The sequence below is a fragment of the Elephas maximus genome, chromosome 3, assembly GCF_024166365.1.
Source record: "Elephas maximus indicus isolate mEleMax1 chromosome 3, mEleMax1 primary haplotype, whole genome shotgun sequence".
Classification (NCBI taxonomy): Eukaryota; Metazoa; Chordata; class Mammalia; order Proboscidea; family Elephantidae; genus Elephas; species Elephas maximus.
Window position 1 is genome coordinate 15,218,002 of NC_064821.1, and position 19,355 is coordinate 15,237,356.

A 19,355-nucleotide genomic window follows, 5' to 3' on the forward strand; every position below is an offset into this window, starting at 1 on the left:
TAAATCTACTGAGAGTATAGATAAACCTGCATACTATTGCCTAGCCAGTGATATTGTGATTTCTCACAACTCCATTAAAAATCAAGAGCCAAAATATCAACCCAGATTCCACGAATGTGAAGAAAAATGTGTATCAAAATGATAAGGACACAACAAGAAAAAAGCTGATTATGAAACCCTAAAAAGGGAGTAACAACTCTATCTATACTGATCACAGTCAGAAGTTATCACAGAGAATAGCTTAAAATATGCTCCATGAAAATACATAGAATAAAGATTAAGGATCAAGGGATATTCAATGCCAGTTAGAAAGTAACAATGCTACGTATTTGCATTTTACTATAATGCAAATTGAATCAGACTTTCTAACATCATTGGTAAGATAGAGATGCTTTCGGTTGTACTCAAAGAAGACTGCAATGCTATTAGAGAAGTATGGTATATCCATGTCTGCAAGGTATGTGACTTGGAGGTGAGATAAACAGGTAGAGGGAGGTAAATGGCTTGCAGCTGGTCTCCTAGGGGCTGGGAACCAGCTACCCTGAATTCTACCTTCTATTTTCTTAGTCTTTAAAGATTTGCAGTGTCCTGGGATCAGAATGACAGTAGAAGTATTTGGTTAATGAGGAACTTCGGATATTGAGCCCCCAGGGACACAGAGGCTACAAATAGTCTACCTGTAACCACCTCACTCACTTTAATAGCCAAATAATATGCATGCAGACATGACCATTTTGTATTCCTCTCCCATCAAGAAGCAGTACTCCACCCACAGATGATCCTCTTGCCGGGAAGCCTGGTGCCTCACTTGGTCCCTCTGCCTTTTCTAAGGAAAGCTCTTCCATCTACATCATCCAACATCCAGGACAGATGTCAAGCATCATTCCTTAGTGATACCAGCCAGGTAACCTAAATGCCTTAGTTAATGCTTGGAAATGAGGACAGGTGTTTTAATACAGGTTCATCCAGGGGAATGATGCATGTGAAGATAGTATGAGCATGAAATGATTGGAATCAAGTCACCCTTGAACTTCTGCCTGTCTCCCATCTCCCTGACATGTTTCCTTGTATCTTTGAACCAATAGTAAGGAGTTGTCATTCTGCTAGTGTCCTCTCTCTCCACAATGGCAAGGATCATTTTCCTCCTGAATAGAAGCTTGCCCTTTCTCAAGCAGGATGACTGTTTTAAAGTTCTGACATTTACTAACATTCTTGTGGTGGTGAAGAGGGTTTATCAACATCACCTTATCTTCCCACCCCTGCTTCTTAACACACATTTGTATTACAGGTTTTCCCTGCTATCCGAAAGTATTCCTATGAATCCTTTCATAAGCCAAAATGGCGCAAAGTGAAGAAGCAATTACCATTAATTTATACGGGAAAAATTTTTGAAGGTTCCAGGACTCAAAACATAACCCACTAAGTCATGCCAAATAACACATAGAACCTAAAGTAATGCTAACATATAGTGTTGACATGCACATTTCAAAGCTATCGCAGTTTAATGCCGAGTGTATTTTTCAAAGAAGGAGCTTTGGGACAGACTCTCGTCACTAGGAGCTGTGCAATGTCTCCTTAAAGGCTCACTGCAAAACACTGGACGCTAGTTTGGATTTTCACCTTTTTCTGCAAAAGTGAAATCCAGCGTAAATGTCTTTCACTTAGTGAAGAAAACAATTACTGATGTGGGTATTTTGTAAAAGCAAAGTGCTAAAACGTGAACATTTCTGTTGCCCAGCTCTAATTTCTGAGGAAAGCAGTGGAATCCAAGACAGTCTCACCAGGCTGCCTCCAGAGTCTATTTTTCTCTACAAAATTACCAAGTATTTAAAATGACAAAGAGAGCAGAAGGAGTATAATTAAAAAAAAAAAAAGACCACCCTCTCACCCTTTCCAAAATAAATAAATGTTGATTCTCTGCTCTATCAGCTTCTGCATTTTAAAATCATAACCAAATAAAATGCATGCAGACGGTACCACCTTTGTGTTATCCCCTCCCATTCCGCTCATTCTCATCCCAAGGTGCTGCTTGCCGACCTTTGAATGCAATTACCTCATCCTTTCCTTCAGATTCATCAGCAATATGGGACCTAGAAACCAAACAGGTGTTTCAGAGTTTATTCTCCTGGCACTGACAGAGGATCCAGAACTGCAGTCCCTCCTCTTTATCCTGTTTCTGTCCATAAATCTGCTCACAGTCCTGGGAAACCTGCTCATCATCCTGGCCGTCAGCTCTGACCCCCACCTCCACACCCCCATGTACTTCTTTCTTTCCATTCTCTCCTTTACTGACATCTGTTTCAGCACCACCACGATCCCAAAGATGCTGGTAAACCTCCAAGCACAGAATCAGAGCATCACTTATGCAGGATGCCTCACCCAGGTCTGCTTTGTGCTGGTTTTTGCTAGTTTGGAAAGTTTTCTCCTTTCAGTAATGGCCTATGACCGCTATGTGGCCATTTGTCACCCACTGACATACACAGCTATCATAAATCCCCGCCTCTGTGGCCTGCTGACTCTAGTCTCCTTGCTCATTAGCATTTTGGATGCCCTGTTCCTCAGTCTGATGTTGTTGCGACTGTCCTTCTGCACAGATCTGGAAAGTCCTTACTTCTTCTGTGAAGTTGTTCAGGTGATCAGAGTTGCCTGTTCTGAAACCCTCATCAATAATATCATCTTATATTTTGCAGCTAGCATACTGGGTGTTCTTCCTTTCTCTGGAATCATTTTCTCTTATACTCAAATTGTCTCCTCCATTTTGAGAATACCTTCAGCAGGTGGAAAGTATAAAGCTTTTTCTACCTGTGGGTCTCACCTTTCAGTTGTTTCCTTATTCTACGTGTCAGCTTTTGGCGCAACATTTACACACTCTTCTAGAAAGACTGCAGTAGCTTCAATGCTGTACACTGTAGTTACTCCCATGATGAACCCCTTCATCTACAGCCTGATAAACAGGGACATAAAGGGAGCCTTGGGGAACATTATGAGGTGCACACCTGCTTTTCAGTGATTGTATTGTCTGCTTTGGGTTGGATTTCTAGATTGACTCAAAGTGATAGAGTCACAGATGGCTACCACACACTCAGCTATCATATCTGGACATCGTGCTTGGAGACACAAAACTGACTGTTTGTCCGAGGACATGTTGTTAATAGATCTCTCCATAGAATCATACAGAAGACATCTCCTCCCATTTTATCACTGAGAATAACATCACATATCCCTTTCTAATGAAAGTTTTGTTTGGGGAAAAGAATTGCTATGAGAGCTTTAGACTGACAATGTAAAGAATATTTTCTGTTGGGAAGTTAATTCCTATAACCACTAAAAGCACTTAATCCAATGCCTGGCACAGGATACTCAATCAAATTTAGGTAGGATCATTGTGTTCCGTATGTTGCTGTAATTTATACGGCGTATTTTTCCTTGTTCTCATGTATTTTACACTTTCTTCAGCAGTTTTATTGGTTTACCATTATTCTAATATCTATTTCCACGTTTTATTCATCTTAGTAATTACATCAAATGAATGAATAATTGTTGAGTAGGCAGGGTAGAGTTGGCAGTCTTTTTTGGAACCACATTTGGTTTGATCCTTAAAAAACCAAAAACAAAAAATACTGATGAGAGTGTACATGAGATTTTTCTTTTCTCATTAGTCACCTTATGTTGCAGTTTTTCTTTCTCAACTCTGGTGAGTCCACACAGAGGCTGGTTAAAATTAACTTAATCATTAAAGTCTTAGTGGGTTGTCTGCACTCTTAGGGATCTCATGCAAAACTTTGTAATGTTTTCTTATGAAGAAAACAATTTTTCTACAGACATGGACTTTATTTCAAGGAAGAAATGTAGAGTGTAAAATGAAATGGGACCAAAGGCTAGTTGGCAAACTTAAGAAGATTAGTTTCCCCACAATCACAAAGAAGCAGGGCCATCAGTCAGAATCATCTCTGTGGTGTCAGGGTGACAACAGGACAGATCTTGTAGAAGAATTAATGCAGTGTCTGGAGATCCTTCAGTTCTGGTCATCATTAATGGTGGCTGTGGGATTGTGTTCAGCACTAAACCAGGAGGTCAGCTCCTCACCAGGCGTATTGTAGTGCAAAGCTGTCTACATGTACGTTCATAAAGCACGTGCAGAGATGAGTCACCTGAGACCTTGTTTGTAGTGCTGTTTTCCATACCTCACCCAAGACCTACTGACTTTGATATCTGGGGAGACATCTGAAGGATGAACATTCTAAATAATTACTTCTTTGAGATTTTGATGCACGCTGAAGTTTGAGAAGAATGACTTTAATATTAGAAGATGAAAGAATGGATTTAGAATCTAGAATATGAAAGAATCTGGAAAGTGAAATCTTTTCAATTTTACTTATTAAAATATCACGTGCAAAGTACTGTATGAAATGTGTCAGTCGTTCTTAAAGAACAGTAATACAATGAGAACTCATATACCTATGTCCCAGGTTATAAATAAAGTAATGGCATCACCATATAATCCAATGAATACTCTCCCTGTACCCTTCCAGTGGCAAAAACTATCCTGAATTCTATATTTATCTTTTTCTCTTAAGTTCTGTTTTGTTGAATCTTATTGTGATGGATTTAATTAAAAAAAAAAAAAGCCTTCTAAAAAGATAGGTTGAAGTCCTAACTCCTTTAAGTGTGACTTCATTTGGAAATAATACCTTTGAAGATGTTATTTGTTAAGATTAGGTCACACTGGAGTATGTTTGAACAGAACAAGGGGATACTGAGTGATATAAAGTCAGGAAGGTTGTGTGTCAGGGCTGTGTCTTTCACCATACTTATTCAATCTGTATGCTGAGCAAATAATCCAAGAAGCTGGACTATAAGAAGAAAAAGATGACCTCAGCACTGGAGGAAGACTCATTAACAGCCTGTGCTATGCAGATGACACAACCTTGCTTGCTGAAACTGAAGAGGACCTGAAGTATTTATATGCATACATATATATGTACATACATACATGTATGTATGTACATATGTATGTATGTATTGTGTACTATCCTAGTGGGAATGAAGTGGTATCTGTTTGTTGTTTTTAATTTTTTTTTATTGTGGTAAAATATATATAACAGAAGTATTCCATTTAATCTTAAGTTGTAAAATTCATGACATTAATTACATGCATTATATTGTGCTAACATCATTAATCATTTCCAAAAGATTTGCATTACCCAAAAGAGAAACTCAGTACACCTTCAGCAATAACTCTCAGCTCCATTTTCTCCCATCTACTGGTAACCACTAATAGACTTTGCTTCCTAGGCATTTGTATGACTAGGTGTTTTACATAAGTGGGATATAAGGAGCCCTAGTAGATCATAAGAAACCCTGGTGGCTTAGTGATTAAGAGCTACAGCTGCTAAGGAATAGTTCAGCAGTTTGAATCCCACCAGGTGATCCTTGAAACTCTATGGGGTGGTTATACTCTGCCCTATAGGAAGGATCACTATGAGTTGGAATTCACTTGACCGTAAGGGGTTTGATTTTCTTTTTGTGGTGGATCATAAAATATTTATCCCTTTGTGCCTGACTTATTTCATTCAGCATAAAAATTTCAAGCTTCATCTATGTTTCAGTATGTATCAAGACTTCATTTCTCTTTATGACTACATAATATTCCATTGTATGAATATACAAAATTTTGTTTATCCATTCTTCTGTTGACTATGCAAAGGCATTTGACTGAGTAGATCATAACAAATTATGGAGAACATTGGGAAGACTGAGAATTTTGGACCACTTAATTATGCTCATGAGAAACCTGTGCTTAGATCAAGAGGCAATCATTTGAACAGAACAAGGGGATGCTTTGTGCTTTATAGACAAGAAAGGTGAGCATCAGGGTTGCATCCTTTCACCGTACCTATTCAATCTGTATGCCGAGCAAATAATCCTAGAAGCTGGACTGTATGAAGAAGAACTGGGCATCAGGATTGGTGGAAGACTCACAAACAACCTGGTACTTTTGTGAGAAGAGGGATGTCTTTGAATATACAATTAAATTACATAAGTGTTCTGTGTCCACGTGTGCATGGTACTTACAATGGATGTGAGCAGAAAGACTTGGAGGAAAGTGGATGACATATCCTTGGGGTAGGAATCAGCCAGTGCTAAACTCTTTCTTTGAGCCTTGCTTCTTAACAATTTTCTCTGCCCTGAGATCAGAATGACAACAAAAGAGTTTGACTAATAAGGAGCTTTGGATATTGAAACCTCAAGGGCCATGGAGACTACAAATAGTCTGTCTACAACCACACACTCAACAGCCTTGCCCAGGTCAGTAAGCAGCACAACTCCCTGAGTACAGCACTTTCATTTTTATAATTCAGTGTCCAAGAACTGAATGTCACTTCTTAGTGATAGCACCTAGGTAATTTGAAGTTCCCCAAATTATGTTTTGCAAATAGGGAGAGATCTTTTTCTAACAGTCCATCTAGGGGCAGCTGTGAAGTAGGTACTTGCAGAAGGTGAGCAGAATGGAGTCATGCGTGAGATTCCTGCCTAATTGTCGATCCTTTTGACATATTTCCTTGTACCTTTACACCAATACTTGAACAACTGTCATTCTGCTAATATCCTACTCTGACTCTAAAATTCCAGGGACTTTTCCCATCTCAAGACAAACTTGTCCTTGCTCAATTTTGATGAATGTTCTAGATTTTTCAAAAAAAAATTTAATATTGTTTTGAGAGAGGTGGGGTGTATGGTGATCTGTTCTTACATTTCTATATATGATTCTTAATACTGCTTTGCAGGGAAGATCATTGGTCTTCATTCTGTTATCTGTTTATAAGAATTCTGAGGGAGGAGGTGGAAAATTAGACAGAACCCACAGGCTAAATCAGCCATTTACCTGTTTCCTTTCATTGATCAATGAAGTATTCTAACAGGCACAACAGCACAGAAGAACAGGAGAAATACCCATGTATTTATGGTACTAGAATTAATAAATTGTGATATTTTGCCATAACAACTATCTTCTTAAAATAACACAATAATATGCATAAAGATGACATACTCTTTTTATTCCTGTCCATTTCCTTCCTTTGTTTCTCAGAGGCAACTATAGTCTTGAATTTGGTAAGCCTCTAGGCATTAGGGTATTCAATCACTAAAATTTGAAGAAGGATGTAGTGGAGGAGAGAGGAGGACTGAGAGAAAAAGAGTGAAAGAGGAAGGAAAAAAGGAAGAGGAGGAAAAAGGAAATAGAGTGAGCATAGAGAAGGATTTGTAATATCTATTTTGTTTCACATTATAGATGTGAGGCTTCCTCTAAAATGACGGATCCTTGTATATCTATTATGTGTCTCATCACATCTATTTTTTCCATCAGACTCATCAACAACATGGAATCAGAAAACAAAACATGTGAAAAATAAGCAGGATTCCTCCCTCTCATACTCTCAGAGAATCCAGCACCGTAGCCCCTCCTCTTTAGGCTGTTCCCATCCATGTACCTAGTCAATGATCTCAGGAACCTGATCTTCATCCTGGGCTTCAAGGTGAATCCTACCTCTGCTCTGTAGTAGCTGTCTGACCTTTGACAATTTGCTTCAAGCTCAGTTTCAACATCTATAAAGTTGGCATAAGTATATTAGTTCATGTGTTGGGTAACGTTGGAGATGCCTCAACTTTATAAATGATACAAACAGGGTCAAATATTAAAAACAATTATCACTCCTAACAAAGGTTTCAGAGATAGGGAAGTCCAGGTACGCAGCTATAATGTTGCATTTTCACTCTTCATATGTTGGTTCCTCCCTAAGGTTGTTTTCCTTATGGTCACCAAAGGCTGCAGCAGTACAAAGATCATTTCAGAAACAACAATAGGAACAGAAACCTGACTGCCTCTATTTGGTCTCTTTGTGATGGAGAGATAGTCTTCCCAATGAATCATTTAGAAGACGGCGCATATTATCAGCCTGGTATGGTACATATGCCCTGCCCAAATCTAATTACTTTTAAGAGAAATTTCATTACCTTGAGAGGCTTAGACTAATTCTTTTATTAGGAAAGTCTGATGTGGAGTCAAGCACCATAGTGACTACAAATGCATACTTTAATGTCAATTCGTATTACTGTGGTGGCTTGTATGTTGTTGTAATGCTGGAAGCTATACCACCAGTATTTCAAACATCAGCAGGGTCACCTATTGTGGACAGGTTTCAGTAGAACTTCCAGACTAAGGCAGACTGGGAAGAAAGGCCTAGCAAGCTACTTCTAAAAATCAGCCGATGAAAACATGATGGAGAACAGAATATGGTTCTGGACCTTCAAATCACTTACTTTGAATGCATCATCAGAAGGGACCAATCATTAGAAAGACGTCATGTTTTATAAAGCTGAGGAACAGCAAAGGCCAGGGAAACCTTCAAGGAGATGGATTGACAACAGCCACTACAATGAACACAAACATACCAAAAATTGTGAAGGTGGCACAAGATCAAGGAGGATTTCATTTGGTTATACATGGTGTCCAATTAGTTGGTACTGACTCAGTAGCAACTAACCGCAACAAATACAATGCCTGCCACCTAAGAAGTATTCAATGTGCTCAATGAATGTGAGCCAACACAATTTTATTTCAGGTCTGGCTTTCTCATTCTGCTCCTTTCTTTTCTTTCCTGCTACTTTCACATATTAGAAGCACTTGCCTCAGCACTTAGCCTAGCAGAGCACCTTTAACTGTTAACCCCATTTGGAAGTGCCTCAGAAGAAGAGCACTTCTGTACCCAATGCCAAGCCTCCTCCTAGGTTGCAACCAATGACTCATCAACACACCTTTTAAAGGCCTGACCCTCTTCCTCCAACTAGGATAACTCAAAAGGGCCATTTCAGTTCCAGAGCTCCCTGCAGGGTCAGCAGAGGCTAATCTTCAGACTGCATCCCAACTCAATTTCTTCCTCTGCCCAATCCTTCTCCCTTCCTTTCTCTTTCACACATGCTGATCCAAGGAGTACTCCCTAAGAAATCTTTGGCATCCTAATCTTCTTCCCAGGAAACCTAACCTGATACACTAAGAAAAGCATGACTGGAGGAGGTGAAGCCAAGATGATGGAGTAGTCAGATGCTTCGTGTGGTCCCTCTTCAACAAATCACACACACACATACACAAAGTAAACTGAATATATATGAAAATCTAAGAGTCCTGAACATCAAAGACAAAGTTGAGAAACTGGAATGAGCAGGAGGGGGACAGACAGTTCAGAAGTAGCTATGAGTTGCCAGACCTGACCTGGCTGGAAATGGCACCCTGCAGGCTGGGTCAACAGGCGCAAGTGGAGAGGCAAGCAGTGACACTTGGGACGTGTTTTCCACATCAGAAGAGAGTGCTCAAACCTCCAGAATCAGCAAGAAAAGGTGATCAGTTGGCAAAAGATAAGTACAAGGGTCTAACCTACTGGACGATTTAAAAAAAACCTTTTTGGGAAGTACCTCTTTCCCATTTATCTGCCACTTCTCCACTCTGCTGTGGATCCCCAGCCAGCTTCAGCTATTGCTGCACTCCTTGGGCCAGAAGCAGGACTCGTTACTCACCCCAGCCATTCTCCTGGCTTTGGAGAGGGAACAAACTAACAAACAGGAAAAATTAATCTACCAGCTCCCCTAAGCTGGGAACTTGGGGCAGACACAGCCCCTTACCTAGGCACAGGCATAAGGGGTCCAAAGACTTTGAATGCCTTTCACCACTGCACAGAGCTGTGTGGGCCCATTTCAACAGCATAGGCCCTCATAAGCACAGTATAACAGGGTATATTCCTGAAGTCTACTTTCATCTGTATCTGCCATAAGGGGGAGTGCTAGGTTCCTGACATTTGACACCACCCTGCCCTTTAAGAACAGTCCTCACCTCCCCACATCAGAGACCTGAGTACTGGTGGCTCCACCCACTCCACTGAACCACTCATGACAGGGATGCAAGAATAAGTGGTGACTCCTAGCTCTTACAGCCAGTAGTCTTGAGTGCCCATAGTCTGGCTGCAAAACCCACCTACCTACATACTCTAGGGAACAGGAACACACCTTCCACGCAGACAATCGGGGCAGCAATCAGCCCCCTGCCTTGATGAGCATATGACCCTTTACTACAGCCAGATACCTGTGCCTGATCCAATCTCTCCTGCCCGTCTAGGACTGTAGGTGAGAATCTGCACTACACACTTGATGACCAACGACAAGAAACCTAGCTGAATCCACACAAGAAAAGTAAATGGACTCCTGGGCTTACATATCCAGTAATAGCACCAGCCACCTGGAGACAGGATATGAGAGTTTCAAGGGTGCCAATAATCAAACTAGCTCACACGAACAGCCTATGTGGGTATATGAAAACAAAACAAGAAGCTAGGATGCAGTAAACAAACATAAAAGAAATAAATATAGTAACTTATTGATGGCTCAGAGATAACAGTCAATATAAAAATCACATAAAGAGGCAGACCACGATGACTTCAGCAAGCCACCAAAACAAGGAATCAAGAAACCTTCCAGACAAAAAAAATTTCTTGGAATTACCAGAGGTAGAATTTAAAAGACTAATATGCTGAAATCTTCAAGAGATCAGGAAGGAGATCAAGCAAAATGCAGAACAAGCCAAGAAACACAGAGACAAAGCCATAGAGGAACTTAAGAAGCTTATACAAGAGCATAATGACAAATATAACAGGCTGCAAGAATCCATAGAGAGACGTCAAACAGAAATCCAAAAGATTAACAATAAAATTTCAGAATTAGACAACTCAATAGAAAGCCATAGGAGCAGAATTGAGGCAATGGAAGTCAGAATTAGTGAGATTGAAGACAAAGCACTTGACACCAACTTATTTGAGGAAAAATCTGATTAAAGAATTTTTTTTTTTAATGAAGATACCCTAAGGATTATGTGAGACTCTATCAAGAGGAAAACCTACGAGTGGTTGGAGTACCAGAACAGGGATGAATAACAAAGAATACAGAGAGAATTTTTGAAGATTTGTTGGTAGAAAACGTCACTGAAATCATGAAAGATGAGAAGATATCTATCCAAGGAGCTCACCAAACCCCATAAAAGATAGATTCTAAAAGAAACTCACCAAACCAAAAAAAGTCACCAAGACATATTATAATCAAACATGCCAAAACCAAAGATAAAGAGAGAATTTTAAAAGTGGCTAAAGATAAACAAGAAGTTACACAGAAGAATCCATAAGACTAAGCTCAGACTACTCAGCAGAAACCATGCAGGCAAGAAGGCAACGGAATGATACATACAAAGCCTTGAAGGAAAAAAAAAATTGCCAGCCAAGATTTATATATCCAGCAAAACTGTCTCTCAAATATGACGGCAAAATTAGGACATTCTCAGATAAATAGAAGTTTAGGGAATTTGCAAAAACCAAACCAAAATTACAAGAAATACTAAAGGGAGTCCTCCAGTTAGAAAATCAATAACATCAGATAACAACTCAAGACTAGAACACAGGACGGAGCAACCGGATATCAACCCAGATACGGAAGTCACAAAATAAATCAAAGCTAAAACACAGAAAATAGGGAAACAGAGGCGTCAATATGTAAAAGACAACAACACTAAAACAGAAACGAGGGACTTAAAAATGTGGTCATTGATCTTTCATTTGAAGAGGAAGGGAAGGCAATATAAAGAAATCAAAGATTGGTTTAAACTTAGAAAAATAGGGGTAAATATTAAGGTAACCACAAAAGAAACTAATGATCCTATTAAAAAACGAGAAAAACATAGACTCAGCAAATAAAAAATCAACAACAATGAAAAAGGTGAAAAGAAAATGCATAAAAACAACTCAGCACAGAAAATTAAGTGAAACAAAGAAACTACCAACAAACAACGCACCAAAAAAGACATCAAATGACAGCACTAAACTCACACCTGTCAATACTTACTCTGGATGTAAATGGACTAAATGCACCAATGAAGAGACAGAGTGGCAGAATGGATAAAAAACACGATCCATCTATATGCTGCCTACAAGAGACACACCTTAAAGACACAAACAAACTAAAACTGAAAAGATGGAAAAAAATCTATCAAACAAACATCACAGAAGGAACAGGAGGTGGTTGAATGGACACGGGAACTCCAGGGTGGAAAGGAGGAGTGTGCTTTCACATTATAGGGAGAGAACTAGGGTCACATAACAATGTGCGTGTAGATATTTGTATGAGAAACTAACTTAAACTGTAAACTTTAACTTAAAGCACAATAAAAAAAAATATGACTGGCCAATTCTATTTGAATAGAAGGTTCCAGTAGAAGTTTACATTCTTCTTTTTGAACCCACTGTGCCTTCTTATTTTTAATTATGTCATAAGTTTGAAGTGAATGAGGTTAGGATGGTGAAGAATGACATTATAATGCCATCTTGTCTCCAATTGGTTTTCATAAAACATATATTGAGAATACTGTAGATTAGCAAATAAAATTCATATGGAAACTACATGTAGTAAAATCAATGGATAAACATATGAAAACATTGTATTCATTAAAGATGAAGGTTTTTAAGTGAATATTCACATGGGACACCATCTTCATCTATTAAATAATTTTTGTCATCTAACTAAATCTACTGAGTATGGATAAACCTACATACTAATGCCTAGCCAGTGACCTTGTGATTTCTCACAGCTCCATTAAAAATCAAAAGCCAAAATATCAACCCATATTCAACTGTGAAGAGAAATGTGTATCAAAATTACTGGGACACAACAAAAAAAAGCTGAATATGAAACCGTAAAAAGGGAGTAACAGGTCTATCTATAGTGATCACAGCCAGAATTGCTCACAGAGAATAGCTTAAAATATGCTCTGTATAAATATACAGAATGAAGAGTGAGAATCAGGGGATATTCAAATGACTCTTAGAAAGTAACAATGCTACAGATTTACATTTTACCATAGCTTAGCTATATTTCTCAAAATATTATTTCTACCATCATACATAAGTTATATTTTCACACCTAAAATTGGAATCAGACTTTTTAATACCTTTGGTGAGATGGATATGCTTTTGGTTGTACTTAAAAAGGCAGCAATGCAATTAGAGAAGGATGGTGTACCCACGTGTGCAAGGTATGTGACGTGAAGGTAAGAGAAACAGGTAGAGGGAAGTAAATGGCATACAGCTGGTCCCCCAGGGGCTGGGAATCAGCTTTCCTGAATTCTACCTTCTATTGTCCTGGCCCTTAAAGATATTCACTGTCCTGTCATCAGAATGACAAGAAAAGTGTTTGGTTAATGAGAAGCTTTGGATATTGAGCCCCCAGGGACCTAGAGTACAAATAGTCTACCTGTGACCACCTCACTCAATATTCCTCCCCCAGCCAGGAAACAGCACACCTGGGAATCCTCCCACAGATGAGCCTCTTGCTCAGGGGCCTGATGCCTCACTTGGTCCTTCTGCATTTCCTGAGCAAAGCTCTCCCATCTGCATCATCCAACATCCAGGGCAGATGTCAAGCATCATTCCTCACTGATGCCAGCCAGGTAACCTAAATCCCTTAGTTAAAGTTTGGAAATGGAGACAGGTGTTTTAATAGTTTCATCCAAGGGAATGACGCATGTGAAAATAGTATGTGCATGAAATGACTGGAATCAAGTCACCCCTGAACTCCTGCCTAACTATCTCCCATCTTTCCGACATGTTTCCTTCTATCTTTGCACTGATGTCAAGGAGCTGTCATTCTACTAGTGTCCTCCTCCCTCTCCACAATGGCAAGGACCATTTTCCTCCTGAACAGCCCCTTCTCTAGCATGATGACTGCTTTCAAATTCTCTGTAATTTCAACATTCTTGTGCCGATGAAACAGGGCTCATTAATATCACCTTATCTTCCCATTCCTGGCTTTCAACATACATTTACATTACAAGTTGCTCCCACTACTCGAAAGTAGAGCATTCCTATGAAACATTTCATAAGCCGAAATGGTGTAAAGCGAAGAAAATTATCATTAATTTATATGGGAAAATTTTGTGAGCATTCCCAGACCCAAAAAATAACTCACCAAATCATACTAAGTAACATCTATAAACCTAAAATGACACTAATGTACAGCGTTAACAGACAGTTCAAAACTATGTCATTTTATGTTGAGATGCTGAGTGTAGGTCCCAGGGAAGGGACTTGTCCAAAAGACTCTGGCTTCTCAGGGTGTTAGCTGCTTCTTAGATGGCTTTCTGTAGAACGAACACTAAACGCTAGTTGCCCTCTTCCCCTTTTTTTATAAACGTGAAAAGTCTCTTCGGATACCTTTTAGTTAATGGAGAAAACAAGTACTAATGTGGATCTTTCATAAAAGTGAAGTGGGATAAAGTGAACTTTCGAAAAGCTGGGGATACATTTATTTCTGTTGCCCAGTTCTGACCTCTTGGAAAAGAGGTCGTGTCCAAGACAGACTCATCACCTGCCTCCCAGTCTGTTTTTTCCAAATTACCAAATATTTAAAATGAACAAAAATAGTGTAATAAAAAAAGACCACCCCTTCATCCTTTTCCAAAATAAATAAATATTGACACTCTGCTATATCAGCTTCTTTTTTTTTAAACTAAATAACATGCACACATATGGCTCTACCTTTGTATTCCCCTCCATTCTTCTCATTCTCATCCCAAGATGGTGTTTGCTGACATTTGATTGTAAGTCACCTCATCTTTTCCATTAGATTCATCGACAATATGGAACCTAGAAACCAAACAGGTGTTTCAGAATTCCTTCTCCTGGCACTGACAGAGGATCCCAAAGTGCAGCTTTTCCTCTTCAGCCTGTTCCTGTCCATATATCTGGTCACTGTCCTGGGAAACCTACTCATCATCCTGGCTGTCAGCTCTGACCCCCACCTCCACACCCCCATGTACTTCTTTCTTTCCAATCTCTCCTTCACTGACATCTGTCTCAGCACCACCACGATCCCAAAGATGCTGGTGAACCTTCAAGCACAGAATCAGAGCATCACTTATGCAGGATGCCTCATCCAGGTCTGCTTTGTCCTGATTTTTGCTAGTTTGGAAAGTTTTCTCCTTTCAGTAATGGCTTATGACTGCTATGTGGCCATTTGTCACCCACTGAGATACATGGTCATCATGAACACCCGCTTCTGTGGCCTGCTGATTCTAGTCTCCTTGCTCGTTAGCATTGTGGATGCCCTGCTCCACAGTCTGATGTTGTTGAGACTGTCCTTCTGCACAGACCTGGAAACGCTTTACGTATTTTGTGAAGTTTTTCAGGTCATCAAAGTTGCCTGTTCTGAAATCCTCATCAATAACATCATCTTATATTTTGCAGCTAGCATACTGGGTGTTCTTCCTTTCTCTGGAATCATTTTCTCATATACTCAAATTGTCTCCTCCATTTTGAGAATGCCATCAGCAGGTGGAAAGTATAAAGCTTTTCCTACCTGTGGGTCTCACCTCTCAGTTGTTTCCTTATTCTACGGGACAGCCTTTGGTGCATGTATAAGTACGACATTTACACACTCTTCTTGGAAGACTGCAGTAGCTTCAGTGATATATACCATGGTAACTCCCATGATGAATCCCTTCATCTACAGCCTGAGAAACAGGGACGTGAAAGGAGCCATGAGGAACCTTATCAGGTCCACAATTGCTTTTCAGTGATTATATTATCTGCTTTGGTTTTGGATTTCTAGATTGCGTCAAAGTGACAAAGTACTCTTGAGCCAGAATGCCTGACTTTTCCATTACCATATTCTTCTAAAATGAAGAGATAACATAATGGCTAAGTGTAATTAAACTTGGGGCTGAAATCTGACTTCACTCTTTGTGTAGCTCTGTGCTGTTTGACAAATTATTTCAACTCTCTAAAATCAATTTCCTTAGTCAGGTTCCACAGAAGCAGAGCGTGAGGTAGGTTTTGTTATAGTGATTTTGGGGAAACATTCTCAGAAGAACGAATGAGAAAGTGGATTGGGCTGGTGAAGGATGTAAGCAAGCCATAACTTCAGCTTTATCCATTGATAGATTCATGTGAATGGCACCCCAGGGTTAGTCTCACTGAGTGACAAGGCATCTGACCTTTCATGCCCCAATTTAGAAATTATTACGACTGTCACTGGTAAGCTGCATGTGCCCCTGGTGTCATCAACATTCACCACATTCAGCTTGATCCTGTATAAAATTGGCTGATTAGATTATTGCTGTGGCTTCAGGTGATTGTGAGATAATTGAAACTTATCACCGAGGAAGGCTTTGGTTTTATGAAGAAAACAACCCTAACTGTAAATACTCAAACAATAAAGAGAGTTATCTTTCATTACAAGGACATCAGGGATTGGAAATGCATAGAAACAGGACAGTAGGACTTCATTCATTTCCCCACGAGGTGCCTTCATCCTAGGAATGGTCCCCCTCACGGTCACAGACGGCTGCGACAGAGTCACGTGTCATAGCCAGACATCATGCTGAGATACAAAGCTGACTCTTCATGGACCTATTGTGAATAAAGAACCTATTGTTAATACACCTTTCCATAGAATCATACAAAAGACATCTCCTCCCATCTGATTGCTGAGAATAGCATCATATATCCCTTTCTAATCAAACTTCCGTTTGCTGTTGTTGTTGTTCTTAGGTGCCGTTCCGTCGGTTCTGACCCATAGCTATCCTACACACTACAGAATGAAACACTGCCTGGTCTTGAGCCATCCTTACAATCTTTGTAACGCTTAAGCTCATTGTTGCAGCCATTGGGTCAATCCACCTCATTGAAGGTCTTCCTCTTTTCTGCTGACCCTGTATTTTGCCAAGTATGACATCCGTCTCCAGGGACTGATCCCTCCTGACAACATTTCCGAAGTATTTAAGATGCAGTCTCACTATCCTTGCATCTAAGGAGCATCCTGGCTCTAATTCTTCCAAGACAGATTTCTTCATTCTTTTGGCGGTCCATGATATATTCAATATTCTTCACCAACGCCATAATTCAAAGGTGTAAATTCTTCTTCGGTCTTCCTTATTCATTGTCCAGCTTTCACATGCATATGATGCGATTGAAAATACCACGGCTTGGGTCAGGCACTCCTTAGTCTTCAAGGTGATATCTTTACTTTTCAACATTTTGAAAAGGCCCTTTGCAGCAGATTTGCCCAATGCAATGTGTCTTTTGATTTCTTGGCTGCTGCTTCCATGGCTGTTGATTGTGGATCCAAGTAAAATGAAATCCTTGACAACTTCAATCTTTTCTCTGTTTATCATAATGTTGCTCGCTGGTCCAGGTGTGAGGATTTTTGTTTTCTTTACGTTTAGGTGGAATCCATACTGAAGGCTGTGGTCTTTGATCTTCATTAGTAAGTGCTTCAAGTCCTTTTCACTTTCAGCAAGGAAGGTTGTGTCATCTGCATAATGCAGGTTGTTAATGAGTCTTCCTCCAATCCTGATGCCCTGTTCTTCTTCATATAGTCCAGCTTCTCGGATTATTTGCTCAGCATACAGATTGAATAGGTATGGTGAAGGAATAGAAGCCTGACTCACAAATTTCTTGACTTTAAACAAATCAATACCCCTTGTTCTGTCCAAACAACTGCCTCTTGATCTATGTAAAAGTCCCTCATGAGCACAATTAAGTCTTCTGGAATTCCCATTCTTCGTGATGTTATGCATAATTTCTTATGATCCACACAGTCCAATGTCTTCGCATAGTCAATAAAACACAGGTAAACATCCTTCTGGTATTCTCTGCTTTCAGCCAGATCCATCTGACATCAGCAATGACATCCCTGTTTCCACGTCCTCTTCTGAAACTGGCCTGAATTTCTGGCAGTTCCTTGTTCATATACTGCTGCAGCTATTTTTGAATGATCTTCAGCAAAATTTTGCTTGGATGTGATATTAATGATATGGGTCTATAATTTCCACATTCAGTTGGATCACCTTTATAGGCATAAATATGGATCTCTTCCAGTCAGTTGGCCAGGAAGCTGTCTTCCATATTTCTTGGCATAGATAAGTGAGCACCTCCAGTGCTGCATCTGTTTGTTGAAACAAATCAATTGATATTCCATCAATTCCTGGAGCCTTGTTTTTCACCAATGCCTTCAAAGCAGCTTGGACTTCTTCTTTCAGTACCATCGGTTCCTGATCATATGCTACCTCTTGAAATGGTTGCAAGTTGACTTATTCTTTTTGGTATAATGACTCTGTGTATTCTTTCCATCTTCTTTTGATGCTTCCCCTGTCATTTAATATTTTCCGCATAGAATCCTTCACTATTGCAACACAAGGCTTCAATTTTTTTCTTCAGTTCTTTCAGCTTGAGAAATGCCGAGGATGTTCTTCCCGTTTAGTTTTCTATCTCCAACTCTTTGCACACATCATTATAATACTTTGTCTTCTTGAGCTGCCCTTTGAAATCTTCTGTTCAGTTCTTTTACTTCATCACTTCTTCCTTTTGCTTTAGCTGCTCGACGTTCATGAGCAAGTTTCAGAGCCTCCTCTGACATCCATCTTGGTCTTTTCTTTCTTTCCTGTCTTTTCAATGACCTCTAACTTTCTTCATGTATGATGTCCTTGATGTCATGCTACAACTCATCTGGTCTCTGGTTACTAGTGTTCAACGTGTCAAATCTATTCTTGAGGTGTTCTCTAAATTCAGGTGGGATATGCTGAAGATCTGTCAGTTTGTCACACTGTAGGGCCTTGCATGCTGCTGTGATGCTGGAAGCTACGCCGCTAGTATTCAGGTTCCAGCAGAATCACCCATAGAAGACAGGTTTGAGCTGAGCTTCCAGACTAAGACAGACTAGGAAGAAGGGTCCAGCAGTCTACTTCTGAAAAGAATTAGCCAGTGAAAACCTTAAGAATAGCAGCGGAACATTGTCTGATATATTGCTGGAAGATGAGCCCCCCAGGCTGAAGACACTCAAAGGGAGACTAGGGAAGAGCTGCCTCCTGAAAGTAGAGTCGACCTTAATGATGTGGATGGAGTTAAGTTTTCGGGACCTTCATTTGCTGATGTGGCACAACTCAAAACGGGAAGAAACAGCTGCAAACACCCATTAAAAATTGGGGCCTGGAATGTATGAAGTATGAATCTAGGAAAATTTGAAATCTTCAAAAATGAAATGGAATGCATAAACATTGATATCCTAGGCGTTAGTGAGCTGAAATGGACTGGTATCGGCCGTTTTGAATTGGACAATCATATAGTCCACTATGCTGGGAATGACAACTTCAAGAGGGATGGTGTTGCATTCATCATGAAAAAGAAAATTACAAGATCTACCCTGAAGTACAACGCTGTCAGTGTTAGGAAAATATCCATGCACCTACAAGGAAGACCAGTTAATGTGACTAT

At 39.8% G+C, this 19,355-nt stretch overlaps 2 protein-coding genes across 2 annotated transcripts; both read left to right on the plus strand.

The window, feature by feature from the left end:
- Positions 1-2,323: 2,323 nt before the first annotated feature.
- Positions 2,324-3,010, plus strand: LOC126070899 (olfactory receptor 7G3-like). The gene has a single exon (XM_049875234.1). It carries the CDS (start codon positions 2,324-2,326, stop codon positions 3,008-3,010), a length of 687 nt encoding a protein of 228 aa, XP_049731191.1.
- An 11,712-nt stretch (positions 3,011-14,722) lies between these two features.
- Positions 14,723-15,661, plus strand: LOC126070900 (olfactory receptor 7G1-like). The gene has a single exon (XM_049875235.1). It carries the CDS (start codon positions 14,723-14,725, stop codon positions 15,659-15,661), a length of 939 nt encoding a protein of 312 aa, XP_049731192.1.
- The last annotated feature ends 3,694 nt before the right edge of the window (positions 15,662-19,355 follow it).

Coding starts and splice junctions, on each gene's coding strand:
- LOC126070899 (XM_049875234.1), top strand. CDS start 2,324: ATGCTGGTAAACCTCCAAGCACAGAATCAGAGCATCACTTATGCAGGA.
- LOC126070900 (XM_049875235.1), top strand. CDS start 14,723: ATGGAACCTAGAAACCAAACAGGTGTTTCAGAATTCCTTCTCCTGGCA.